Source organism: Talaromyces stipitatus, genomic scaffold (assembly GCF_000003125.1).
Source record: "Talaromyces stipitatus ATCC 10500 scf_1105507295515 genomic scaffold, whole genome shotgun sequence".
NCBI classification, from domain to species: domain Eukaryota; kingdom Fungi; phylum Ascomycota; class Eurotiomycetes; order Eurotiales; family Trichocomaceae; genus Talaromyces; species Talaromyces stipitatus.
In genome coordinates this window covers 1,199,612-1,225,347 of record NW_002990118.1, presented here as the reverse complement: position 1 = coordinate 1,225,347, position 25,736 = coordinate 1,199,612, and the positions used below count along the sequence as shown (strand labels likewise).

The 25,736-nt window shown below is 46.9% G+C and overlaps 10 protein-coding genes across 10 annotated transcripts, besides 4 other annotated features; 6 read left to right on the top strand and 4 right to left on the bottom strand.

Moving 5' to 3' along the window:
- Positions 1 to 25: 25 nt before the first annotated feature.
- TSTA_044740 (RING finger domain protein (Rnf10), putative) lies at positions 26 to 2,964 on the bottom strand. The gene is made up of 2 exons (XM_002484916.1): positions 2,252 to 2,964; positions 26 to 2,194 (listed from the first exon to the last, which is right to left on the bottom strand). The coding sequence occupies exons 1-2, from the start codon at positions 2,516 to 2,518 to the stop codon at positions 254 to 256; spliced, it is 2,208 nt and encodes a 735-aa protein (XP_002484961.1). The 5' UTR covers positions 2,519 to 2,964; the 3' UTR covers positions 26 to 253.
- Positions 728 to 783: a sequence feature (GA-rich).
- Positions 2,965 to 3,533: 569 nt separating the features above from the next.
- Positions 3,534 to 7,436, top strand: TSTA_044730 (ubiquitin C-terminal hydrolase, putative; the record flags this gene model as incomplete). Its single annotated transcript, XM_002484915.1, has 5 exons — positions 3,534 to 4,091; positions 4,152 to 4,841; positions 4,895 to 5,001; positions 5,061 to 5,223; positions 5,272 to 7,436. 5 exons carry the CDS (start codon positions 3,534 to 3,536, stop codon positions 6,337 to 6,339), a joined length of 2,586 nt encoding a protein of 861 aa, XP_002484960.1. The 3' UTR covers positions 6,340 to 7,436.
- A 794-nt stretch (positions 7,437 to 8,230) lies between these two features.
- Positions 8,231 to 9,892, top strand: TSTA_044720 (ribonuclease H, putative). Its single transcript, XM_002484914.1, has 3 exons — positions 8,231 to 8,602; positions 8,668 to 9,241; positions 9,315 to 9,892. Exons 1-3 carry the CDS (start codon positions 8,368 to 8,370, stop codon positions 9,763 to 9,765), a joined length of 1,260 nt encoding a protein of 419 aa, XP_002484959.1. The 5' UTR covers positions 8,231 to 8,367; the 3' UTR covers positions 9,766 to 9,892.
- Positions 9,295 to 9,660: a mobile genetic element.
- An 853-nt stretch (positions 9,893 to 10,745) lies between the features above and the next one.
- On the top strand, positions 10,746 to 12,931 carry TSTA_044710 (Na/H antiporter, putative; the record flags this gene model as incomplete). The annotated part of the gene is made up of 5 exons (XM_002484913.1): positions 10,746 to 10,863; positions 10,917 to 11,584; positions 11,634 to 11,716; positions 11,763 to 12,174; positions 12,225 to 12,931. 5 exons carry the CDS (start codon positions 10,746 to 10,748, stop codon positions 12,693 to 12,695), a joined length of 1,752 nt encoding a protein of 583 aa, XP_002484958.1. The 3' UTR covers positions 12,696 to 12,931.
- Positions 12,932 to 13,143: 212 nt separating this feature from the next.
- On the top strand, positions 13,144 to 15,250 carry TSTA_044700 (cytochrome P450, putative; the record flags this gene model as incomplete). Its single annotated transcript, XM_002484912.1, has 2 exons — positions 13,144 to 13,665; positions 13,723 to 15,250. Exons 1-2 carry the CDS (start codon positions 13,394 to 13,396, stop codon positions 15,248 to 15,250), a joined length of 1,800 nt encoding a protein of 599 aa, XP_002484957.1. The 5' UTR covers positions 13,144 to 13,393.
- Positions 15,251 to 15,392: 142 nt separating this feature from the next.
- On the top strand, positions 15,393 to 16,581 carry TSTA_044690 (phosphatase-like protein (PTPLA), putative). The gene is made up of 3 exons (XM_002484911.1): positions 15,393 to 16,043; positions 16,094 to 16,236; positions 16,285 to 16,581. Exons 1-3 carry the CDS (start codon positions 15,481 to 15,483, stop codon positions 16,356 to 16,358), a joined length of 780 nt encoding a protein of 259 aa, XP_002484956.1. The 5' UTR covers positions 15,393 to 15,480; the 3' UTR covers positions 16,359 to 16,581.
- On the bottom strand, positions 16,463 to 18,073 carry TSTA_044680 (uncharacterized protein). Its single transcript, XM_002484910.1, has 2 exons — positions 16,681 to 18,073; positions 16,463 to 16,624 (listed from the first exon to the last, which is right to left on the bottom strand). Exons 1-2 carry the CDS (start codon positions 17,909 to 17,911, stop codon positions 16,545 to 16,547), a joined length of 1,311 nt encoding a protein of 436 aa, XP_002484955.1. The 5' UTR covers positions 17,912 to 18,073; the 3' UTR covers positions 16,463 to 16,544.
- A 62-nt stretch (positions 18,074 to 18,135) lies between these two features.
- TSTA_044670 (small nuclear ribonucleoprotein SmD3, putative) lies at positions 18,136 to 19,374 on the bottom strand. The gene is made up of 4 exons (XM_002484909.1): positions 19,118 to 19,374; positions 18,969 to 19,029; positions 18,712 to 18,841; positions 18,136 to 18,643 (listed from the first exon to the last, which is right to left on the bottom strand). The coding sequence occupies exons 1-4, from the start codon at positions 19,172 to 19,174 to the stop codon at positions 18,541 to 18,543; spliced, it is 351 nt and encodes a 116-aa protein (XP_002484954.1). The 5' UTR covers positions 19,175 to 19,374; the 3' UTR covers positions 18,136 to 18,540.
- A 147-nt stretch (positions 19,375 to 19,521) lies between these two features.
- On the top strand, positions 19,522 to 20,330 carry TSTA_044660 (uncharacterized protein; the record flags this gene model as incomplete). The annotated part of the gene is made up of 2 exons (XM_002484908.1): positions 19,522 to 20,031; positions 20,092 to 20,330. The coding sequence occupies exons 1-2, from the start codon at positions 19,575 to 19,577 to the stop codon at positions 20,328 to 20,330; spliced, it is 696 nt and encodes a 231-aa protein (XP_002484953.1). The 5' UTR covers positions 19,522 to 19,574.
- A 570-nt stretch (positions 20,331 to 20,900) lies between these two features.
- Positions 20,901 to 23,284, bottom strand: TSTA_044650 (homeobox transcription factor (RfeB), putative; the record flags this gene model as incomplete). Its single annotated transcript, XM_002484907.1, has 1 exon — positions 20,901 to 23,284. Exon 1 carries the CDS (start codon positions 22,671 to 22,673, stop codon positions 20,901 to 20,903), a length of 1,773 nt encoding a protein of 590 aa, XP_002484952.1. The 5' UTR covers positions 22,674 to 23,284.
- Positions 23,283 to 23,304: a sequence feature (AT_rich).
- Positions 23,305 to 23,329: 25 nt separating this feature from the next.
- Positions 23,330 to 23,381: a sequence feature (CT-rich).
- Between the last annotated feature and the right edge of the window lie 2,355 nt (positions 23,382 to 25,736).

Genomic DNA, 25,736 nt, shown 5'->3' with positions numbered 1-25,736 from the left:
AAAACCACTTAGGCGGGAGATATTTGCGAATGAGCTGAAAGTCAAATGATTATGAATCTCTCAAAGTAGCTACCTCTATACGTAGCCATCTTGAGTTCGCATCCATTGCAATCAGAATCTTGTAGTCATGTATGTGTATGTATCCATGCATTAGGTGACCACTCAACTCAAACTCCGTTGCGCTTTCTAATCAACAAAATCCATTAGAGAAAAAAGAAAGAAAAAAGAAATATACACCCGCAAGAGAAGCTACTTAAGCACCTCTCTGAATATTAGTAGACATCAACGTAATTTTTTTATTCTTCTTCTTTCGCCCACCGCCACCGCCAGGATTAGCAGATGTAGAAGATGATTCAGCAGCTGTTTGGGCAAGTAATTCAGCTTCTTGCTGACCTAGTAAATCTTCCTCCCAGCCTTGTAGCCAGCCATCATTGATGGGACCGGTGCGGTGGAGTGGTTGTTGTTGTTCGTCAGGATCGGATTGTACGGCTGCGGTACCCCATACTGTGCGCGCGACGGGGGGACTTGTAGATGGTGATGCGAGAGCTTCGAAACGGGAAGTTATCATGTGGCTATTGTTGGGTGGGGAGTTTGCGCCTGCGAATTCCGTGCTGTCTAGGGTTGCTGCTGATTCGCTATTCAAGGGTAAAAAGTCTTGATCTGAGAATGGGCGTTCGCTAGCACTGAATCCGAAACTGGGTCTTTTACGACGCGCGGCTTCCCATCGCTTCTCTTCTTCTTCTTTTTCTGCTCTTATTCTGTCTTTTTCTTCGCGTGCTTCTTTGTCGCGATTGCGTTGTCTGCGTTTGTTTATTTCGAGTCGGAATCGTTCTAGGACTTCGGGGACGACGACGTCGGTCCAGTCGCATTCCAAGAAACTCACTTCGCAGCCGTACGGCAAATGACCCAGGTATTTGGCTCGTTTTCTCAACTCATCATCTACGATATGACCAGTTGATATGTGTTCGACACGAGGGAGGATGGTAGCTGGGAATGATGAATAGTCACCAAAGGCGGCTTTGAGGATTCGTATGTCGAGAGCGGAAAGGTAGAAATGAGGTAGGCACTGATAGAAGTAGTATGGCTGCTCAGTGTTGGTTCCTGTGTTGTCCCGGTTTGCGGGCGCTTTGGCCTGGGTTACGGATTTCTTATCTTTTTTTCGTGATTCAGGATGATCGTTCCCGTTGAGATTCACAACATCCACGCCAGCAGCCACTTCGTCAACAATATCAGACGTAGCAGATGTAGTCACATTAGATACCGTACTGTTGCTGTTGTCAGGATTCGGTTGCTGTACCAAATCTTCAAGTGGTAGATCATAAGCTCGCTTCTTCTCGGCACGAGCAATAGGTGGTGGGTTTCCTAAGCCCCTGACTTTTTCTCGGGCTTCATTAATACTGTTGATTGCCTTCTGAACCCAGGTCGAATCGTCGCCAAAGAGAAGCTCATCTTCCTGTCTTTGCTGAATCAAAAGTTCAATTTCATCGTCGTACTGAGATACCATATAATCTTCGCCACCTTTCATAATCCGTGCGTAGTCAGCAACTTCAGCTGCATGATACCACGGAATATCATCTTGTGGATTCAGTTCCTCCGCTCCATCACGGGGTAATGCCAATGTCCTTCCGGGATTTCTCTTTACTAAACGTAAAACAACATCACCACCTTCAACAGGGGTATTGGTTTGCTGCTCAACGAACCATCGCACCGGTCGCGTGTCCGAAACGTATATAGTATCCCAACAGATGGGACATTTCTTCCAACGTGCTTTTTTCTCTGGTAACGAGGCATCGTCGTCAGTAGAGTGCATGTACCGAATAAGACACGGATAGCAGAATATATGTCCGCATTTCGCCATTCGAGGAGCGACAGGCATGCCAAGGCAAATTGGGCAGCTTGCAGCTTGTGTTTGTTCAGATGCCAACACCTGGAGCACCGAGTCCCAATCTAGATGGACATCCGCATTTGCCGCTTGCGCGTGGTAATTTCTTCGAGGATTTACTATGAACCGATAATTGGCATGGACATATCGAGCTTTGTCGATAGCGTGGTAGCCTGATCCCATTCCCCAGGTTGGATTCCGACGTGGACGATGTGAACTGGGATGATACTGAGGGCGGGGAGGTAAGGAGAAGTTCATAAGATGGGTGATCGACGTCTGACCCTTTCGGCTGGTGGTAGATCTCATGATGGCCTAAATAATAGAAGTCAGATGCAAGCACACAATCAGAATATACCAAGCGTTACGTACGGATTCTGCATACGCATCCTCGTTCACCAAGTTGGGACGATGATGCTTCCTGTGTTGACCCTTTCGCGGTTGATTGTTTCTTGCAGCCGACGTATTTCTTGTTATTGACCCTGCACCAAAACTATTGTTACCTCCCGATCGTCTTTGCGGACCACTCTCGACGGAACTAGCTGTTCCTTGGAAGGAAGCCGAGGACGTCGAAATGCTCGAAGAATATTCGGTGGACTTGCTGAAGTTACGAATCGTCTGTCCCGCAGAGGACGACATATCTCGTAGTTGGATAGATTTGTGTCCTTGTCCGGGATAGGACAATCATGAAATGAAGATGAGAATTCGTAGTGTCGTCAATTACTTCCAGTAAGCCCAATCTTGACAAGCTAGAGCCTAGACCTCAAGAATGACTCCAGCCTGGTCTTTGATTGGAAGATCATCCAGCCTATCGTCCTGCAAAGTTGAATATTATCGGAATGGATGCTTGATAATCACGAAGGGCCACTAGAGGGCCACTGCGCGATGCGCTCTGATGGTTGTTGACGCAAATTGCCCCTCGATGGTTTCGGCGGGGAGCAACTTCGAGGTCTCTGCTCGGTCCGCTTTGCCGTCGAAGCGTCAAATAACGTGATGTCAGTGCCGGTCTTGGCATCAGAGCAGAAAACAGGCAGGTGTCTGAAATATCAGTTTAGCCTCAGATTATTTTAGCATCGAATGAGGTCGAGCTGAATCCAAACTAAAAGGAAAAAGATGAGCGATTTACGTAGTAAGTGCTGCCTGAGGCAACAAGCGGAGCCATACTTAAGCGCGGCGCCTAATTTTCCAGGCGGTAAGACCCTTCCTTCCTCTTGGCGCTTCTTGACATTTCCCTGGGCGACCAAGGCAGACGACCTTCACACGACTTCTCATCGCCTGTCTCAAGCAACTGCTTGGTGGCTCTGTTGCATTTCTAATCACCATACACTCAAATCCTTCTTGATTCTTACCTTGTGCTTATTGGTAAGTATCTATTTCATCATGTATGTTGGCCTTAGTCGTGGGAAGCGAGGCGAAAAAAGAAAAACGAGCTGACTTCATCTGTGACTTCCAGCACTACCACAGAACGAGCCATCCAACCACACTCTGTCCAAGTCGCTCATTGCTATGCTTGCAGCATGGCAACCTAGGCGACTATCCATTCTGTTACATTGAGCAAGTTAAATGTTGCCCAGTCATCGTCTCGTATGGCTCCCTTTGAGGCAACGCAACCCGCACTATCTGCCTGGATATGATCAACCATCATCTACCAGCAATGCCCCATGGGCAGCCGCCCATACCTCCTCATTCCCGGCGGCAACATGAATTGCATTACTCACCGGGACCTTCGAACATGCGGTCTCCTCCGGCGTACATGAATTACCATCCCCCTCCCGTCAATGGCCATATCCCTCCTGTTTACGCGCCACATTATCCACCACCATGGTACAACGGCTATCCGCAAATGCACCCACCACCACCTGGCGTCCCTATGCCTCCAGGACCTCCTCCTCCGCGTCCATACCAGCAACCTCCATATGTCCATGGCCCATTGATAGTCTCATCCTACCCGCACTCACAGCCGGTTCCAGCGCCTATGCACGTTCCTTCAAACGTATTTCCTCGACCACCGTCAGCAGTATCGACGCCTATTCCGCCAACCATGTCCCCTCCTCCTATTAGTGAACAGCAGATGCTGATCGATGGCCATGAACGGCCTCCATCGTCTGTACAATCAGTATTGTCGACACCCAGCGCTGTGACATCTTCCCCTGCTCCTGTCGCAGAGCTACCAAAGGGCGGCCTGCTACCACGGGTACCTTTCCGTGCACCTGTAAGTTTAGCCATATGCTTTAAGGAAATAAACTGAATACTAACATCAGATGCCTTCCAGCTTCCTTGGCTTTCTGTGCCAGAACAGCCCTTTCCTAGACGTGCTCCACACAAGCGTCGTACTGGGCGCTCTTTACAGGCTTCTACTATTTCTGTTGAACTACCCATCAAGGAAACGTACAAAAAAGATTCAGCTCATGTTGATGAGAAGCAAACATCTACACAAGGCGACAGCGTCTCGGAGCCACAAACTCCTACGACATCTCAGGCGCCATCAGAGTCTGATTCTACTCACCCTACCACGCCGTCTTCCACTGCACCGGGTCATTTAGCATCTCGTTCTCGAGACCAAACACAGACCCCAAAGCAGACGATAGTACCTGTGGTGCCGATACTCCCCCAGGCACCGGTCACGCCAAAGCAGACCGTGCCCACCGAAGACCATCAACAAAAGGATTCTTCAGAGGTTACAGGTAAAGCTGGTAACCCAGAGTCTTCCGAACAACCCACAATCACTGCTCCTGCGGCTCCAAAGTCATGGGCCGATTTGGTTCGGTCGAAGACGTCTCGTGCTGCTGTTACTACGCCAGCTGCCATTTCTGAAAATGGAAGTCTGCAAGCTCCTCGAAGTGAGTCGCTTGGGGATGTTTTGACTAGTCTCGGCCCGAATGTGCATAAGTTTGGCGAGAAGATCGCATTCTTGGAACCTAGGGGCCTCGTGAATACGGGGAACATGTGCTATATGAATTCAGTACGTTTCGCTTTCTTGGTTGGCTTCAGTTCGTAGACTGACTTTCTCTCTAGGTACTACAGATTTTGGCATTTTGTGTGCCCTTCTACCAATTCCTCGATCACATTGGCCACCGCGCTACTCACAGCTTCAAGAGTGACGTGCCTCTGATTGATGCAACGTACGTATACCAGGACACGCACTGAGATCGCTGGTTGCTGACTAGAATGTTATAAACAGTATTATGTTTATGAGGGAATTCCGGGTGATCGATGCTGCAAAGTCAGAAGATCAATTGCGCATGCGACTAAAACACAAGGAGTTGGAAGAATATGGAGACGCGTTCATCCCGGAATACGTATATGACGTGATTCGACAGCTTCCGCGCTTCCGTGACATGAGGGTAAGATAATTTTCCATTTTTGAATCAATCTAGACTGACAGTTCATAGCGAGGTCACCAACAAGACGCACAAGAGTTTCTTGGTTTCTTTTTAGAAGAACTCCACGAGGAATGTGCCCATGCTTTGCAAAGTGGCGCGCCTCAAAGTAGTGCAGCTCCTTCTGAAAATTCTTCAGAGGCTGATGGATGGCTTGAAGTTGGCCATAAACAAAAATCCGCGATCACTCGATCATCTGGCGACGTCGAGTTCGAGTCACCAATCACTAAGATCTTTGGAGGAAAGATTCGCTCCGAGTTCAAAGTTCCTGGAAATAAGAACTCGGTGACATTGGAGCCTTACCAGCCTCTACAACTGGACATTGGATCACCCGAAGTCAGTAACATCATTGATGCTTTGAAAGGTCTTACTAAGCCTGAGACTATTCATGGCGATTTCAGTTCCCCAAGGGGTCCCAAGGTTGCTGCTACCAAGCAGGTTTTCATTGAGACCCTTCCTCCTGTACTTATTCTCCACCTGAAGCGGTTCCAGTACGATAGTGTCACACATGGCACGCAGAAGATCTGGAAGAAAGTCGGATATCCGCTGGAATTGGAAATACCCCGTGAAGTTTTCCCTCCTCATCGACGCAACGCGATGGCAGTTCATGGTGGGCTCCCACACTATCGGCTGATTGGTGTCATCTACCATCATGGAAAGAATGCTAGTGGCGGCCACTATACAGTGGATGTGAGACGCCAGGATGGTCGCGAGTGGATCAGGATGGATGATACTGTTATTCGTCGAGTACGCAGCGAGGATGTGGCTGAAGCAGGGAGCGAGGAGGATCCCAAAGTACTCGCTTCCGCCTTGGAACAGCACAAGCGGGACAATAATCCGAATCTATATGAACAAATTGATCAAAGCAACCAGGTTAATGATGAAAGCGGATGGAGCCAAGTTAACGGACCCGGCCCCAACGGCCATACGAGCAAGAAGTCCGCCAGTGGTGTTGTCAACGGTATTTCATCACCTGCGGCTTCCAACTCCCCTGGGACCAGGACGCCTATTGGACGATATGGCACTCGCGACAACAAGGTTGCGTATCTTCTGTTTTACCAACGGATTTCTTTACCTTGAAACATTCTTCTTGCCAAACGCAATGTGTTCCGTACCTCTTCAGCTTGGTCGACCATGGGATACATGCATATTTTAGGTGGCGTTCAGAGGAAGCTTTACTGCGTTGATTAACGTGCATGACGATTCTGGCAGGTTAGTCCTTGTCCGCCTTTCAATACGCCGGTGATTGTACATAAGGCATAGATGGGCACTTTCGATACTTTTCCTTTGTCTTTCGACGACACTAGCTATCATTTTCGAGGCTAGTTGTTGTCTACGAGGCTATGACATTCATACATAATAATACCATACTCCAGGGATAGCCATACGCTAGTTCTAGAGCGGTTTGGGTCAGTGGGGGTGCTCACTTGGTCTTTATTTCATTCTTACTTGATTTCCGCGATAGCTGCTACGATATTCGCTTTGCAGGCCATGTCGATACGACTGAACGACGACGTGCTTATCCTTGACGACCGATGCACGTAGCGTCTATGTCATTTTTGATGTTTCCCTTTCCCATTTAGTGCGGTCTGTTAGAGCTTGCATCTTTCTGTGGCTATGTCCAGACCAAGATATACCCTTTTATCTACACATTACATTCCCACATATCCATGTTTACTTGTCAATTTTCTATTCACGATCTTCTGCCTTTGTTGCCCCCCTTTTTCACGATTCCTTATTGTGTATTGACTTGAGCGGGCAAGGTATTGAGGCGGAATTTACACATACTTATTGACTTCGATACGACCGAAGACTAGATGTTGAAGAGTTAGGTGAGGGAAGAGATATTTGCGTTTTTCGGAATTCATCTCTTCCTTTGTGAAGAATGGTGGTTGCAGTCTGATTTTTGTTGCGCTTCTGTTTCTCTCGTGACCTTGTCCCTGTACCTCATGGTTACCGGTCAAGGTTATCCTTCCATTCTTCAAAAGTACATCCCCAGACAGTACGCTTGATTATCCTTGATTGTTTGGCATGTCAGCTATCTCTGAAGTGTTTAATTTCAATGGGGAAACATGCACTGCGAATATCAGATTCTGCATGTCTTCTGTCTTTCCCCTGTGTATGGAATCATATCACAATCAATGTAATTAGCTTGATAGTGAATCAAAAAAAAAAGTCTATCTACCTTTATTTATGTTTTGTGGTGATGAAATTTGATAGTGCAGTAAAACCTGGCCTGACGAAAGAAAGGAAGCGTAGAATTGTTTCAATCTTTGAGCAAGTAATTATCAATAATTATGGAAGTGCTTTTTTTTCCACACTACAATACCTTGTGTATATATGACATGATAGGATCTGGGAAGTATTCTGAGCCCTAAAATGATCATGTACGACGGTACAGAAATTTAGGAGGACGCCCCCGTGTAATTACTGTAATGTAACCGCGTTTTATGTCATAGCTCCTGCTCCTTGTTTGCTTTCTTCCTCAACTTATTGTTCAGACAATTATCCCAAACTCAACAACCCTCTGGGAGAAATCACAATTCCATCTCTGTCTTCTAGAAACACATTCACCTATAACGTATCAGTCCCTCTACAGCTCAATCTTGAAGCTGGTTGGCACATTACATCCCACCCCTCCTCTCCCGCATCGTTGCTATACCCCCTCCTCCTCTATCCCCCCTCTATGACCGGGGAAGACTGGCCAATCAATCCCTTTTGATCAGACCTTTCTGGTCTCCCTTTGATCCTCTTTTCTCATGCCGCCCTTTTATCTTTCTTCTTCCTTCTCGCTTTACTACTTACCTAGTTCACTACGTTTCCCGTTCAAGCAGTTCTAAAATAAGACTCCGGGTCCTGCTTTGAACCGGAGAGAACCACATAGGGAAGCGATTGATACCTCTACTGCTCGCCGTGCCTTTAGCAAGGGCCGAAGCCGTTGCGGTCCGCTTCTCGAGGACAGCACAACGTTCGTACACATCATCAATAGTGAAAGAGAGAAGATTTCGACACCATCGTCGCTACGCCTACAACCCTTCCTTCGGCCTCCGTTGGCCGCGAATTACGACAATATTGACTTTCCAGCGTGAAGGACAGATCAGCGACGATATGAATAACCACACCACAATCACAAAAACAACCCCATCCCCGAGTCCCGGACCTGGCTTGACATCCGGGGCGTCGCCTGCGCAGACCACAACGACAGCCGGAGCCACCAGTGGAACAAAAAGGAAACGGACCCCAGCTGTGAAATATTATGCTGTGAAGGAAGGGTTTCGTCCGGGAATATACTACAATTGGAGTGACTGTCTTGCTCAAGTTACGGGTTTCAAGGGGGCTGTCTGTGAGTTTTTCAATCGTTGATTTTCGGTTACTCAAGAATCATTGGCTGATATGTTGGGCGAACAGTTCAGTCATTTCCTTCATTAGAAGAAGCGACTTCATTCCTCACTGGTCAAAAAGTAGCTTCGCACAACGGGACGGCATCCACCAACAATGAAAATGGCACACGATTTTATGGTGTACAAAGAGGGCGAGTTCCTGGTGTGTATTCGAATTGGGCAGAAGCACAAGAGCAGATTAAGGGCTATACGCGACCTCGATACAAGAAGTTCGATACACGCCAGGAGGCAGAGGAGTTTGTGAAGATGGGTCAGGAGAATGAGGTTAGCAAATCGTCTCAAATCCCTGGCGGTCTCACGAATGCAAATCCTACGGATGCTGTCAATGGAGATGCTGAAATTCCGGCCGCCTTTGCGCCTCTACCACCAGGTGCTGAAGATGGGTTTGATCCGAATGTTCTTCTGGAGCCTTCTACGGGCAAGATAGTCTACAAAGCACCGGAGCAGAAACTTGCAACCAAGGCAAAACCTACAGGACCTCCTGGAATGCTACGAATATATACCGATGGGAGTTCACTCGGTAATGGTAAAAAGATTGCACAAGCTGGTGTTGGGGTATATTTTGGACCCAATGACACGAGGTAGGCTTCCAAAGTTCACTATTCTTCTGTCAATCTGAGGCCGTTCACTAATGGCAATTTTCACTCTCAGCAGAAATGTTTCCGAGCCATTAAAGGGCCATCGCCAGACAAACCAACGTGCCGAGTTGACCGCAATCATCAGAGCGCTTGAAATAGCACCACGACATCGTCCTGTGACTATCGTGACTGACAGTCGATATGCCATCGACTGTGTTACGAATTGGTTCCGAAAATGGGTTCGCAATAACTGGCAAACCTCGGATGGCAAGCCAGTCGAAAATAAAGATCTAATCCAGTCGATACTCGTGAAAATCAGCGAGCGGGATTCACTAAAGGTGACTACTACATTTGAATGGGTCAAGGGACATAACCGTGACGCAGGAAACGAAGCTGCAGATAGGTTAGCTGTCGATGGTGCAAGGAGGGGAGTGGGCGGGCAACTGTCGTCTGCTCCGGTTGGACTCAAGGCAGCTGTTGATGATGATCTTCCTGACGAACTTGCTGATGAGTTTGATGACTTTTGAATGAGCCATGAGTAAAGGCATGCGAGTTATATTGTCGTGTATGAGGCATAATGCCAATACCATTGCTGGGCTGACCTGTAAACAAACGAATAATACAATGGTTATACAGTAGAATCTGACTATAGCGAACAGAAGGTATCCCAGCTCCTAAATCAAGATATCTGGAAGTGAGTCTGATCCAGAGATGAAGGGTACTCCGATATGTTAGACCATTTCAGTACTAAGAACCAGAATGCTCTTCTTCTGTGATGGAGTTTTATGATGCCTTCCTTTGGTTATAGCCAGGTTCTATTGTAGTGATAATCCTTGGTGGCACAGGATGCCTGAGCCCACGTGGATTGACTCCCTTGCTGTCGGACATCTGTCTGCATGCGGCGGATAATAAAATATTCATTTCTGCTTACACATGGCAATGCAGTGAATGCAATCCTGACAAGATTCCTGGCATAGTGATTGTCAAAAAACAAGCTCAGACCGCTTGAATAGAAATCTAGTGAATAAGCCACAGACTGGATCCATTCAGCCAATCACATGACGCAATCACAATCATAAAAGTCTTACCAAGAAGCCAAGAGGAAAACATCCCCGCCTGTTTTTGATCTTGACTGATTACAACTCACTGCATATTTGAGCCTCGTAACAACACCACAGAAGCTGAAGAGCAGGAACGACAAAAATTTATTTTTGACAGGATTATAAACACCGTCAAAGTGGCATACTCCAACGTCACAACCACCCATTATCCAATGCTCGGCGGACTTCTCCGACTCTTGATCTTACCTTGCCTTGTACTCAAAATTATGGTTGAATAACATTTGCTGACTACCGGTTCTTTTTGTGTAAGAATTATTTGCTCTTTGATTTCGAAGGGTTTGGGGATTGATTAAATCATCATCATTGGCTATCGCTACAGGGATCTCGTCAACGATACGTGAAGAAACTTTACGGATTGAAATTGGAGTGGAGGAGAAGTGGTCAAGATGCCGACTCTTGAAATCACCAATTTCAATATCGTATGCTCCGTCCTAGGAGGGTTCATAACCCTCTTTGGGCTGGTATCGTATTTGTGCAAGGAACGGTTTTATCTATCTGAAGCCTGTATGTCCTTTCTTTCCACGACCCGACGCTGTTTCATGAGCTAATGGATGCAGTGATATCCACATTGGCAGGTGTGGTCTTCTCTCCTCATGCAGCCAATTTTATCAAACCAATGGACTATGCAATGGACTCCCAGCGCAACCTGGACGCTATCACCCTGTACTTCACCCGTCTTGTTCTGGGCGTGCAGCTAGTCATAGCTGGAGTTCAACTGCCAGGACGCTACTTACAGACCGAATGGAAGAGTCTGGCTCTACTTCTCGGTCCCGGAATGGCGGTCATGTGGCTTTCAAGCGGTCTACTGATTTGGGGTCTCGTACCTAATATTTCCTTTGTCGAGGCCCTAGCCGTCGGTGCATGCGTCACCCCTACTGATCCAGTGTTGTCCAACTCAATTGTGAAGGGAAAATTTGCTGATAAGAATATCCCGCGGCCTTTGCAGCGGATCATTATTGCCGAATCAGGTGCTAATGACGGATTGGGATATCCGTTTCTCTTTCTGGCCCTGTATCTCCTGAAATATACCCAGGGTCCTGGATTTAGTGGTGGTGGAGGCAAGGCCATTGCTCTTTGGGTATATGAGACTCTGGTTTACGAGATTTTGTTGAGTGTTGTGTATGGTGCGGTGGTTGGGTGGTTGTCCATGAAGCTGCTTCATTGGGCGGAGGAGAAGCGATATGTTGATAGGGAGAGTTTTCTTGTTTTTGCGATTTCTCTCGGTGTAAGCCTACCACATTCGAACTGGGGGTGCATGTGGTTGACTCTCTTAGCTATTCATTATGGGCACCTGTGGATTGATTGGTACCGACGATCTGCTTGCTTGTTTCATAGCTGGAAACGCATTTACCCACGAGTAAGTCAAATCCCTGTGGTTGAGCAAACACATAATAACGAATAAGTGACTGGTTTCGACTCGAAACAATGGACGACTCCCTCCAACCAACAATCGATATGCTCCTCAACCTGGCCATCTTCGTCTGGTTCGGTGCCGTTTGTCCCTGGGTCTTGTTCGCCCATAACGATATCATTCCCATATATCGACTGATAGTCTTGGGTATATTGATTCTCCTGTTTCGTCGTCTACCGGTCGTATTTGCGATGCACAAGTACATCCATCAGATCGAGCAGATTTCTCAAGCACTATTCGTAGGATTTTTTGGTCCTATTGGTGTTGGAGCTATTTTCTACTTATCGGTCTGTCGTAACTTTCTGCTCGAGGATATGATGGTCGACGGCGTAGTTCGCAGTGATGCGGCCAGGACGGCGGAAGTGACATATATTGTCGTTTGGTTTTTGGTTATTTGCAGTATTGTAAGTCCTTGCTCCTATGAATGTGACGGCAGTATAGCTAACTTCAACAGTTCGTCCATGGCCTCAGTATACCCCTAGGCAAAGCAGGATATCATATCCCGCGCACAATCTCAACAGCCCTGAGCTCCAACTCCGGTGAACAAGAGCCAATCCGTCTACCCAGCAACCTAAACACACACAGCACGGCAACACCCACTTCACACCGTGGCCTACGCTTCTACCGAAACCGCAGCAGTGCGCCGAGTACCCGGGAGCCGCCACGGGTCGTGTTTCAGATTTCTGCCCCTCAGCAGCGACGCGAAGAACAGCAAGAGGAAGAACAGGGACAACAGCAACGAGAAGATTCTGCTGTTGCGTCTGCTGCTAATGCGAGTGCGGATGAAACGCTGTCTCCGCAGAAAAGTATGCCCGCTGTGCCGGCCCCATTGACGGTTCATGAGCGGCATGATGAGCCTAGGAGACCGATTAAGTTGATGGGTGACGATGGGCGTGTGACGCAGACTTTGAATGATTCCGAGTAGATGATTTCATTTATTAGGGCATGATGCGAGAGGTACGTTACTGGAGGAGATGGAGGTGTAAATACATCGTAGCACTTAGGACTACTGTTTTGAAGTGCTGTTGGATTCGGTTGTGATTATTTCGGCGGGTTTTCGGTGTGAATATTTAGATTCTAAACATGGTTATAGTACAAATGATAGAGGAGAGAGGAGGGGGAAGTTCGGTGTTGAGGAGATACATATAGACACATTCGTTTGGAGTTGCATTCGCTTAGAGATATGAGCATCTAGAATAACAATATGGATGAATCTTCAATTGTCCACCCTAACCCTGAATTGATATTGACCCTGACTAAGCGGCTAGACCCGGTCCACTAAGTTATGGATCTCCCTTGCTGTGTCCACTTCAGCTGTGTTTCACATTCTCAAGGAGAATGTGAAGACTATCAACTTTATGGATTTGTGATTGCATATATCTGATCGACTTGGACAGAACGAGATCGAAGGGTCTCAGACATCTATTTTGTAAACAATCCAGAAGTGTGCTGACCTGGCCCATTACAACCGGTCGTCTTGAATCAAGTCATAAGGACAGGATGCATGCTCGAACATAGCACTGGTCCATTTGATAGCTCTCTTGCATTTCAACTGAGCAATTGGCGGAAATATCAACATCAACATTCATTTCCATAGCACCATCTTTTGAAAGAGTCGTCAACATGGATCCCCAATTCCATCAAGCAGCACCACCACACAACCTAATCCAAACAGCCAAGGAAAACGCAGAGCAATACTCTCTATTCGTTCTCGTGGCAATTTTAATATTCTCTGTCCTTTCAACTCGCACAATCACCGGACTACAAAGTCAAAGCCATCATGACTCTGTGGATGGGGAGCCGCGTCGTGTCCGCAAACTGCCCTATTGGGTACCGGGCCTAGGACATGTTTTTTCTTATTCCTGGAGACACCGGGATTTCTTGCTTGATGCTCAGTATGTCATTTTCTTGTCTTATTTAGGTTTCGGTATGATGGTCTAATGTAGTTATAGGAAAGCTATGAATGACCCTGTGGTGGCTCTTCAAATGGGATTACAGACACAATATCTTGTGTATTCGCCTAATATGATTCAGAAACTTATCAATAATAAAGACGCTCGCTCTGGGGTCTATTTCACAAGAGTCATGGAGAATTTTGTTGGCGACAATGGAGCGTTTGGCAGGTTGTCAGCGCAAACTCGGGAATCAGTCAAGACTACATTGGCCTCTCTTACACAAGAAAAATACTTATCAAAATTTTCGTTGGCACTGGCTCGTCTTCTAGAGCGCGAGACTGCAGATTTTGTCTCTTTCAATCGCAGTCTAGTGGATCAAATGGTCTGGGAACGCAATACCGGTATCGTGGTAGAAGAAAACAACGGAACCAACTCACAGAGCTGCCAAGTGGACCTATTTGCATTGACTAGAAGCTTTGCAAGCTATCATATTACATATGTACTGATGGGACAAGCATTGTTAGATTTCCACCCTGGAATCGTTGACGACTTGTCAAGTTGGGATCAGGAATATGTGCGTTTGATAGCTGGTGCGCCGCGATGGATCCCTTCACCCGGCATCTCGGCTGCATATGCTGCTCGAGATCGCGTACAAAAGACTATATCAGTTCTACAAGCTTCCTTTTCAGCTCTTGAAGACGGCCGAAACGCTCCGCTGGAGTTTCGAGATCTAGACGATGTCTCGGAAATAGTGCAAGAACGCATGCGGTTTTGGCGCATATCAGGAATCTCATCCTCACTCAGTGCTCGATTAGATGCTTGGCTGCTGTGGAAAACAACTACAGATGCATCGAAATTGATTTTTTGGAATATTTTACATATCTTTTCCGACTCCGATCTGTTAGCTACGGTACGAAAGGAGATTGCGCCGTACGTCAGAGTCACCCGCTCAGATCCTAAAGTAACTGGTCTGCCCATAGCTGAACCGCCGAGGTTATCGATCGATACGGAGAAACTCTTTACAGGCTGTCCGTTACTGAAAGCGACGTATGCTGAGACTATACGTCTAGACTCGAATCCGATTTCTTATCGACAGTTGAATGCAGATCTAACTCTGACGGAATCAGAGGAGGATGCAGCTATTTTTGCTCGGGAGAATGAAAAACATCACCGATCTTATAAAATTTTTAAAGATGGTATCCTAGGGCTGGCTAGCGGTGCACATCATATTGATTCGAGATATTACCGCGAACCAAAGTCCTTCCTACCTCATCGATTTCTGACTACCTCTGCTTCTTTCCCTCCATCATCATCATCAAAGGCCAAAAAGAACGATGAAGACCAACCTTCGCATTCTTTCAACTGGCAAACTGTCCTACCATTTGCCGGAGACGGTACTTTTAATGATCTGCTCGAAAGAGAAGTCATGCTTATTACGGCTTCAATAGTTTCACTGTGGGATATTGAGTCTGTAGAGAGTGATCAAAAGGGATGGGGAAAGTCGAAGATACCGGCTCATAGGTTATCAGCGAACGCGTTTCTGCCTTCTTCTGATGTGAAGGTCCGCTTGAAGCGACATGTCTAGTCTATACATCAAATAGTAACCAATAGATCTACAATACCCTAACCCTATTGATATCCCTTGCTTCATGTACCCGCGGCTCAAATCTAGAAATAGTTTAGCGCGGTAACTTTTTGGGGAGCTCAACATTTTGTTGAATTGACCTAACTTTCCTTTCTTTCTATGCCGGGTCCTCAATTGATTGCTCCAAACCACATTCCTACGAAGACTTCTACAAAGATATCGAAACCAGAATGCCACCCAAAAAATCCACCGCAGGCAAAAAGCCTGTCTCCGGCCTGACGCGAACATACCTCTTCCTCTACAACCTCCTCAACTTTACTCTTTGGGCAACCTGCACCGTCCGCACAGCACTACGCCTCTTCGAAAAACAACAACAAAATGACCTTCAAAACGTCTCCTCCATCCCCACGGAGATCTTCCCTCTCCTTGTCGTGACTCAATCCCTCGCTGCACTGGAAATCCTCCACTCCCTCCTCGGTATCGTACGTGCACCCTTAATCACAACAGCGATGCAAGTTGCCTCTCGCTTCGTGGTCGTTTGGGGTATCATGTATACCTTTCGTGAAGGCTCGGAGTTATACGATAGCGTCCTATCAAAGTATTTCTCTGATATCCCCTTTGTGCAACAAGCTGTCAGTGATGGGTTAATGGGTGTATCCGGAAAACTTCAATACGGCGACTTGGCGTTCTTTGGATGTATGTTTGCCTGGGGCATAACGGAGTGTATTCGTTATGGGTTCTTTGTGTTGCAACTTGGTGGTTTACCGGTGCCGGGGTGGTGGCAGTGGTTGAGGTACTCCCTTCTCCTATCCAGTCTTTTGTGGTGATTGCTAATGTGTAAAGGTACAATACGTTTTTCGTCTTGTATCCCATTGGTATTGCATCTGAATGCGTGTTTATGTATATTTCGCTCGGTCATGCAGAGAGATATGTGCACAAGTATTACAAGTGGTTCTTGGTGATTGTGATGGGGATTTATGTTCCTGGTATGTTTTCGAAACCAGACTTGGATGTGCCTGACTAACATTTGACAGGGAGCTATATTCTTTACACACATATGATGGCTCAGCGCAGGAGGGTTATGCGAGGAAAGACCCGTGTCGATTAATCACCAAACACATTTCCTTTGACAATAAGTGGACGACAGTCATGAGTGACGGATAGATGGCCCATGTTCATATTAACCGATATAGAGTGGTAACGGTTGGGGGTGTACATTATTACAACTTTATTTGATTATTATTAACGCCTGCATGATGTCATTGCTATTTACGCGAGGTCCAGACAATAGATATCACAACTCGCGCAGAATATCCTTAACAGCCTTGGCCGCAAATTCCTTTCGTTTACTCTCCGGCAAATCAGACGACATATCTATTCAAGTCAGCCTCTACACCATCTTCTTATCTGTAAAAGAGGAATAGACAAACCTTTAATAGCCCTCATACGCATCATCAACGCTTCCAAATTCTCAACTTCCAACTCTGTATCTTCGTTCTCCTCTTCCTCTTTCTCCTCGTCATTGTCGTGACTCTCGTTAATAGCGAATCTCAACCCCATCATTTCACGCTCTAATTGATCGACTTCATCCCTGAACCCTCTGGTCCCACTGTTGAGGAAGGACATTATATCGTCGTCACTATCAGCATCGTCGCTGAAGCCGTCAGAGGCCGACGCAGTCCATTCATGTGTAGACAGAACCTCCTTTATGCGTGGTAATCCTTCTAATTCACCGTATATATTCCTCATTTCTGGTACATCTGTATTTGTTGTAGGTGACGATGGAGTCCATTGAATAACCTCCATGCCGAATGTGCCTTGCTCATATAATATATCTTCCCACCAGGGTGACGTAAACGGTTCTCGTGGCCCGAGAGTATCGTCATCTTCACTTTCGGATATCTGCTTCTTTTTCACGGCTGACGGATTTTCGTCAATCAGGACTAATAACCCCGGTACTTCAGATGTTCCCTGCATCTCTTCTCCTCCAAGACCCTCTTCGTCCTCACCGTTCCGTTCCCGCTCAATCTTCCTCTTTAATTCACTTACTATCCCCGCTAAATCCTTGATTATATGCACATCCTCTCTATCCGCTGCATCTTTCCTATCCTCTTCAATAACCGCTTGTAACCTCGCATCTTCCCCTCCATTAGCATTACCATTTTCAGCTGAAGCAAGATCATACGCCTCCCTCGGTACAGCTTTGCCAATCATTAAACTCGGATTTCGTACACACAGGACTATAGCGCCAATCGCATCACGGACTTCGCGAGCTTCATCGGATAAGAAGGATGTTTTCCATTGTGCTCTTGTTTCTATCCTCTCCTCCGCAAGAGCTCCAGGAGCCTCTGGGGAAAAAGATATAGGTATCTCGTCAACCCATATAGGTACTTCGGCAGAGTAGTATTTATTGGTTATTTGGAATGGGGCGTGCGTTGTGTAGCCGGCGAAGGATTGATTGTCTGTCGATGGTGCTGTCGATGTAGAGGAAGACGAGATTGGTGGTGTGACTTTTACACCGGTTAAGGAATGGAGGAACATGGGTATTGTACGGTTTGATTGATGCGAGGTTGTTAGAATGAGAAGTCGGCGAGGATTATTTATTCGTTTTGGACTGGGTGGTTTCTCCTGGCCGGCAAGAGTGGTGGCGGGGGAAGGCATTTTGCTGTTTTGCTTCGTGGTTTCGAATAGGATGAACGGAGGTTAGGAAGTAGCCATTTTTCTTAATGTGTAATGTGTCTGTAAAGTTCTGGCGATTGAGGGCGGTTGTAGAACGAATGTGAGATTTCTGAATGTTGTAAAAGATAAGTTTCAAGCGGGGTTGGATCTCCGAAGATTCGGTACTAATCTCCGCATGACTAAAAAATGTAAGAGAAGCTTAAATAGGATGCAAATTCCTCATGTTGAATCAATATTCTATTCTTCAGAAATAATGGTACACTTCGATTGCAAGAAGCTCACAGAAACACAACACATAGACTCCTTCCTTTTTGATTTGATCTAAGAAATATAATGTGATCGGTACGTCGCTGGTCTCGCGTACTCTCCCAGTTAATCCAATATCCAACTCGTGCTCCATATCATTTTGCTGCGCCGTAGAAAGCCTGCAAAGGAAGCGAGGTCCTAGCCACTATTTCCGCAAAATTAGGTTGTATATTGATAGAAATATGAACCCTCTCAGTACTTCGTCGACCCACGGAAAGGATAATCGTAAGACGAACACAAGACCGCGCGATATCGAACTGAAACCAACCCATAACGTGAAAGAACCTCAAACAGACGCACTCAATTTAACCTCGTCGCTGACCCCGAGCTCTGTTAACAGTAGCTTTACCACGCGCCAAACCAACACCTCTACCACGTTGACCACGAGTACGGAACATAGGTGCATTCCTATTTTTCAACAAACAATTAGCCACGAACCATTTCCACTGTAGATTTTGAATGAGGACAAGACAAACCTCAACATATCTGGTACAATAAAGAAGCGCACATGACTTCCACGAATATACACTTGATCGAGATGTGAGACTCGGCCGTCGCGAGCGGTGACTGTGATATCTTTGAGTTGGACGTTCATGTTATCTTCGGCTGTGTAGATGTTAGTATCATGGCTGCCGACAAGACTCGGGAGATTGTGCTCGTTTTGAGGATTTGCGAGCTGTACACGGCACCTCATTCCCTTCTCGAGCATAGCAGAGTGGGAGACAAAACGAACCTTCAAGTAATTTTCCCCGATATACTTGTCCCGACGTGATTTCCAGCGTGACGACGTGGCCCTACCAATGAAAGCATTAGCGACTATCCCCTAGCTGAAACTGACATAGCTCAGGCTCAGTCCATATGGAGAGGTGCAGATAGTCATACCTGCGCTTCATTCAACAACTTGATCGGAATACCGATTGTGCTCGTTAATTTGCCCATGATGGTTGTAGATGGTTGTTACTGGTGGTCAGCGTTGATCGCGCGACAGATTCAAGTGTGACTGTTGGGATTGGATGGCGGTGCGAGGCTGGGTAATTAAACTTGGATGTAACGACGTGAATCGCGCGTATGATTATAGTCGTGTCTATTTCAGGGTCGTTGTAAGAGCTTTGAGGTGTTGAGTACTTGTCTATGAAGCCGAAAAGTCGAGTTTAACAAAGTAACGTAGTAAGTAGGTCGGCGAAATCCAATCGTGGGGCCGGAGATGAGATTCTGCGGTGAGCTTCCGCCTATCAACGATCAGTTTCGCTCAGCTTCATTTTCATAATCTTCGTTTTTTTTTTAACAACCAATTTGTACATTACATACATTATGATAATTATTTGCATATAGACGAACCATGGCGCCCCTCCTAAACACAAACCTCCAAGCCTTCAACCTAACCGTCTCAACCCTGCTCAAACAACCATCCCATCTCCTCCCAAACCTAACAATATCAACCTTTCTGGACCTCCCAGAACAAATCGGCGCACACCTCCCCTCAAGATCACCAAACGAGGGGGAAAAACCAAATATAAAAGCCCTAATCCTCGACAAGGACAACACCCTCTGTCCCCCAAACACAACCTCAATCCCAACACCTTACCTCCAAAAGTTAGAACAACTCCGTACTTCGCCTACATCACCATTCAATCTCAAGACGAACCCTGACGGGGTACTGATTGTGTCGAATACGGCGGGTAGTAGACCTGGCTCTAGAAGATACGAGAATGAGGCGAGGACTTTGGAGGAAAAGTTGAGATATTTGCGCATCCCGGTTTTTCGTGTGAGATCTTCCTCTGAAGGTGGTGACGGGGGTGAAGGGAAGAGGAAACCGTTCTGTGGCCCTGATGTACTCGCATATTTCCTTTCAAAAGGTGTGATTACGAGACCTGATGAGGTGGTGGTTGTAGGTGATCGACTCGGTACGGACACGCTTATGGCGGCACAGATGGGTTCTTGGAGTGTGTGGTGTAAAGATGGTGTGACGCATTCGGTCTCTAATGAACCCGGGATGGATTATAGAGGGTTTCTGGCTAAGGTTGAGATTGTGCTAGAGAGGTATTTAAGAGAGACCAAAGGGGTGAAGGTTAGAGTGCCCAAAGGGTGGGAGTGATTTGTTACTTGTATATTTACATATTGTAGTATATATACTCTTATATGTATAATGTATTCCTACTCAACTACTCCATGCAACGTGGTCAGACACAGGTCTGACAAGGGAAATGACCTAATGCGGTCGACAAAAAGAAGAAAAGCGACATGCTGACATCAAACTCAAGCCGTTCTCATACAATAAATGGTGAAAATGAACAGAAAATAGGGAAAAAAAAATCGAATGCAAATAAAACATGTCCAGAACTGAAGACGAACAAAGTTGCACAAACATTGCGCAGTTCAAGCTCATACAAGACGTTGAAAGTAAAAATGGACTTAGTCCACACTACAGAACCGGCCGTAGGTTGAATGGAACAATCCGCAAGCACGGGCACCCCAAGTAAATGCTCGAGCCGGATTGAGCAGCCGGCAGAGCAAAGTTGATTGAAAGTCGTCAGATAAAAGGTAAGAAATAGCAAAGGATATCACAAAGAGCATGTCACCGAAAGACATAGAATAATCGCCGAAACGCCACGCCAACAAAACGCCATAATTCGTTTAAGAGCCAAGTCCGGTTTCAAAGCCAATTTCAACCCGACGTGGTCTGGATCATTTCAAATCCATGCATATCGCCTGCCATGGGAGACTGAGTGTCCGATATCCCGTTCATGGAAAAGTCAAAGCCTGAGTTATCTGGAAATTGATTGATGTGATGCTTCGCATACATCTCACTCAGAACAAACCCATCTTCACTTAATCCTTGCTGCTGATCGGCGCCAAAATTGTACATGTCGTTGGATAACGTGTTTGGCAAATTCGATAGGGGAGGCGAATGGTTGGCAATCAGAGGATCGGCATGATTGAAATTTGCCATGGATGTTGGTGGTTGGCCCATAATCTTTGACTGATTCAACATTGGCGAAGGTGATACATACGACATGTTAAATTGGTCTCCGGGGTTACTGGCTATGGCTAATGATTCCGTCGAGGGAGCAGCACTGTAAAACTGCGGGCTAGCACCAGTAAAGTCGGACATGGTCGTGGCGGACATTGGATAAGATCTAGGATCAACTCCAAACGTGGCAGCAGTGTCGATTCGGAGTTCATTGCCTAGTGCTTGTACGACGTTTGGATTCTGAGGAATAGGCGCATACATATTCGGATTTGGTGTCATATGCGATACAGGAGGCTGCTGAATATGGAAAGGAGCAATTGGCGTGTGCAAGTATGACAAGTCAATTGCCGCCGGCACTGATCGACTACGTTGACGCTTGTGACCACGAGGCATGTGATTTACACTGAGATGTGACTCGGGATACATACCCATTTGAGCCAAGGTGAAGCGGTTAGGCTGAGATGCGGGACGATGAATATCCTGAGGAGGAGTGATCGGCGCAGAAACAGAAAAGTTGAAGTCCAAGCGGTTCTGGAAAGTCTCCAAAGACACGAGCTTGGCTAGTTGAACACTCAACACTTTGGGGTGGCCACCCAGATGATGAGTCATGACCCGACTGGCTTGCTGGTCTTCTGTGAAATCGCCGCATTGGAAGAAACCGCCCGAGTTTGAACAATCCATCCAGAAGATAGGGGGCCGGTTCAATTCAATAACTAAGCCACCGGGTCGTGTAGGCATACCATTTGCATTCGGCGTCGGGTCGCCGTTATCCAGCATCACGTTTTTGATATACGAAAACGGGTATTCAATCTTGTACCCGGCCGAATCATTGTTAATGTAGTAAGTCATGGTAGCCTTGTCCGGGGAGTAGAAGATGACCAAGTCCATAGCATTTTGTCCGATACGTCGCCAACTGCCAATGCTGAGGGTACGGCAGGTGAAATGCTGAATGACTATCTTTCCAGGAGCCGTTTCCGCACCGTAGCCATTACTCAAACCGCCAAGTCCATTGGCACGTCCGAACAGTTCCCGAGCACCGGGTTTGTGGGGGTCGAAATGCATTGCCAAATATTGGCGCATTGAATCAGGAATGGAATCGCAATCTTCGCCGGTCTCAATGCTCTTCTTAGCAATCATTTTGATTTTGGCTCGTCGGTTTTGAAACCAAATTTGTACTGATCTTTCGGTCATGTTGATCTCCTGTGCAATTCGTTCGCGGACGGCCGCAGTCGGGGTTGGGTTTTTGTTAAACTCCAGTTCCAGGGTAACCAGTTGTTCCTGAGTTGCGCGTTGTCGCTTCTGATTTTTCTGCTGCTGTGTCAGTGTGCTCTTACGCGGGGGTCTGCGGGAGGCAGAGCCTGACGGGGCGGAAGCCGGAGGGCTTGCAGTAGATGGTGACGGGATTGAGTTGGTTGGAGTGGCGGTGGTTGAGCCCGCAGCAGCGGGTTGGTTGTCTGTCGAAGACATTGTAGATAAAAAAGATCGAAATTTTGTAGAAAGTTGGGTATTCCAGTTCCTTCTTGGGAATTCTTTGAACGGTCAAGTAAACCAGGTACGTTGATTGTGGATCAGAGAATAATGGGCGATCTGTAGGTCAATTGGACAGACGTCTGTCAAAAACCAATACGAAAGATCGCGAGTTTGATTGTACAATTCCCGTGTATTGAATAAACGAAGGAGGCGCTCCAGAGCTGCGATGGAGGATAGTCGGAAAAAGAAAATTGGGCTAGAGTTTGGTGGGAATAATTCGAGAGGATGACAGCTGATCCTGGCAGCTGTATAGTGAAACCACTCCTAGCAGTTTTGTTGATGGGCAGTCTCAGGGTGAGAAGAAAAAGTCGGTGATGCCAGATCCGGCGAGGTGAGTTTCTCGACTGAACTGTGAAGGAAAATAGGTAGTGGTACTAAAATAATTGGTGAGGACAGCAGTCAATGCGTTAAGAGGCTATCGCGGTAGAGACCGAATTGGGAGAACGAAAGTAGGGCTGTTCGAGGCTGAAAATAAAATGAATGACAGTGGTTGATGGCCGCGGTGAATGAGTGAACACGCGGTCCCAGGACACGACGAGATAAAAGTTAAAAAAAAAAAAAAAAAATTGAATGAAGAAAGAAAAATGTCTAGAGAAGAGACAGATGGATGGGAAGAGAGAGAGGAGAGGGAGAAGAGGGAAAAGGGTTGGATGACAGGCGGTCGAGACGGAAGGAGCTAGTCCAGGCACAGAACGGACAACACACAAGGCAGGTGCAAGCCAGGAGAGAGAGTCAGGTGAGACCCACATTTAACATTATTCTGATTGGCTATGGACAACCGCCCGCTAGGCCAGACTTGGTTAATGGGATATCGTAGTCTTAACATAGTACTACTTAGTGCTAGTCTCTTAGACAGTCTCTTAAGTCTTGATGGTCGACTAGGCTACTACGTACGTACATACGGATACGGACTTGTCAATCAAGTCGCTGCGATGGCATATCTCGAGATAGTTTCTGCTTTCTCTCATTGCCTTACCTCTATGGTGGCGGCTGGTTCCGCTGCGATCGAACATTCAGTCATGTTACGTGCATTGACACAACAACAGAACAGGAATCGGATGTCAGACACTCTGCCAGACCGTTACTGACTTGGCTCCGACGGCAGTCAAACACCGAGAGTCTGGTCGCCTGGTGGAGGAGAGTGGAGAAGCCGTAGCCTAGGAAGGAAGGTTCAGGGGTTCATGGTTCATCCTGGATATGTTCCCGACCTGTCGCAGCGATCAGTCTTCCCAGCATGTCTACATAGTTACTGATGTTTCTCGGAGTACAGTACGTCAAAGTACCGAGTTGTATATGGAGACTCCTCCTTACTGAGGCAGTGTCCACCTGTCTGTCTTCCCGGCGCTAACGTACAGAACACACGCACGCTCTGGACCAATACGGAACTCCGCGCCGTCCACAGATGAATCCTGGCGTCGGCCCTGCGAACGAATAACAGACCGTGCCTGACGATCATCAAGTTTCAACAAGTCGGATACAGATAATGACCCAAACTCCTCTGCTTCAACAAAGCCTGCGACTTGGTACAAGAGCAGACGGAGATCGATACCTCTCACATTATACACGCTTTGTCCTTACCTAATACGCTGGTTAGGCTAGCCCTCGGCCTGTCTCACGTGCAAGTCAAGTTCGGCAACGATCCGACGCTTTCCGTCGTAATTCTTCCGCTGTTTTTTCAGGTTCCTTGAGTCTGAATCAACAAGACAAATCTAGAACACATCCTGTCCTACGTACTCAGCTCGGAGGTAAACGGTGAACATGAACCAAACCTGAAACTCGCCTAATCCTGATCCAGATTAGCATGGCAACAGACAAGGAACGCCAAGACGCCACTTTTTCTTCTTTCTTCCTCTCTTTCAGACTTTCACGCATCGACATCTGCCTTGACTACGCCACATTAAATCTTTCCTTGCTCGGATCCGGTCGTTGCGATGGCATCAAGTCCTGATATTTGTCTTCCTGTACCGCCATTGAACAGTTACCGAGCCAAAACCAGCAGTCATTGTGGTACGCTGTGTCCACTATCAACATGAACGTTTCCCTTATCCACGATACCGTTGTACTTCGCCACACCCTCAACAGGTTTCAAGCATTAAACATTAAAGGCAACATATGACTGACGGATTACGCTGAACCGTCAACCCGTGTCAACTCGCTGCTCAGTGATTATCAATGCGTCTAGACCACTTTCATTGGCCAATAGGAACGGCTTATCACACAACAATGCGGACTTCGATGATCTTTCCTTTTCGGGAGGGAGGCATATGGAGCTATCCGAGCGCGTACTCCGTACGGAGGTAAGTCAATGACTTCATTGACTTAGTCCTTTGAGCAGAACATTGGGATTCTTCGTTTGTCAATTCCAAAGAAAAGAAGATGTAGCACAAGAACTGAGCTCCAAGCCACGTAGGACAGTAGTCTCAACGGACAGCGCTGTCCTACAATCCTACGAAGGATTAGGATTCTATCCTTACACGTGGTGTCGCCCTTACAGGGAAGGACGGAATACACCGGCAGCTGGGACGTGGAAAACCTTCCTTCCAAGCCAGGATTCCCGGTTGTACGAAGTTAGAAGCCCGCGCCCCTGGAAGTGTTCAAGCGTTATCGGACGACGAGACAACCCGAATTTCTGAGCTAAATGCGAGCTAAGCATGAGAGCGTCGCTCTTTGCGACTCTTTCGAGCTTTAACACGGGAGTCGGAGTCTGTTTTGAGGCTACTTCCATATCGGGTTTAGCGTCAGGTACAGATGCGTGTCGAAAGGGGCAGATCTTGGCATGCGGCCATTGGTCAATATACAAAATAATGGGGAATAAGCATCCAACCGTTGGACGCCGTTTCAAAATCGGCAAGGATAGTCTCACACTATTGAACCTTGCCATCGTGCCGAGGCATCAATCTGTTTCCCGCTCATGCATCGACCTAACAACTTATTTCTATGATAGCAAGCCAACTATGGATATTAGTTATTAATCGTTAACAGCGAACCCTGTCATAACCA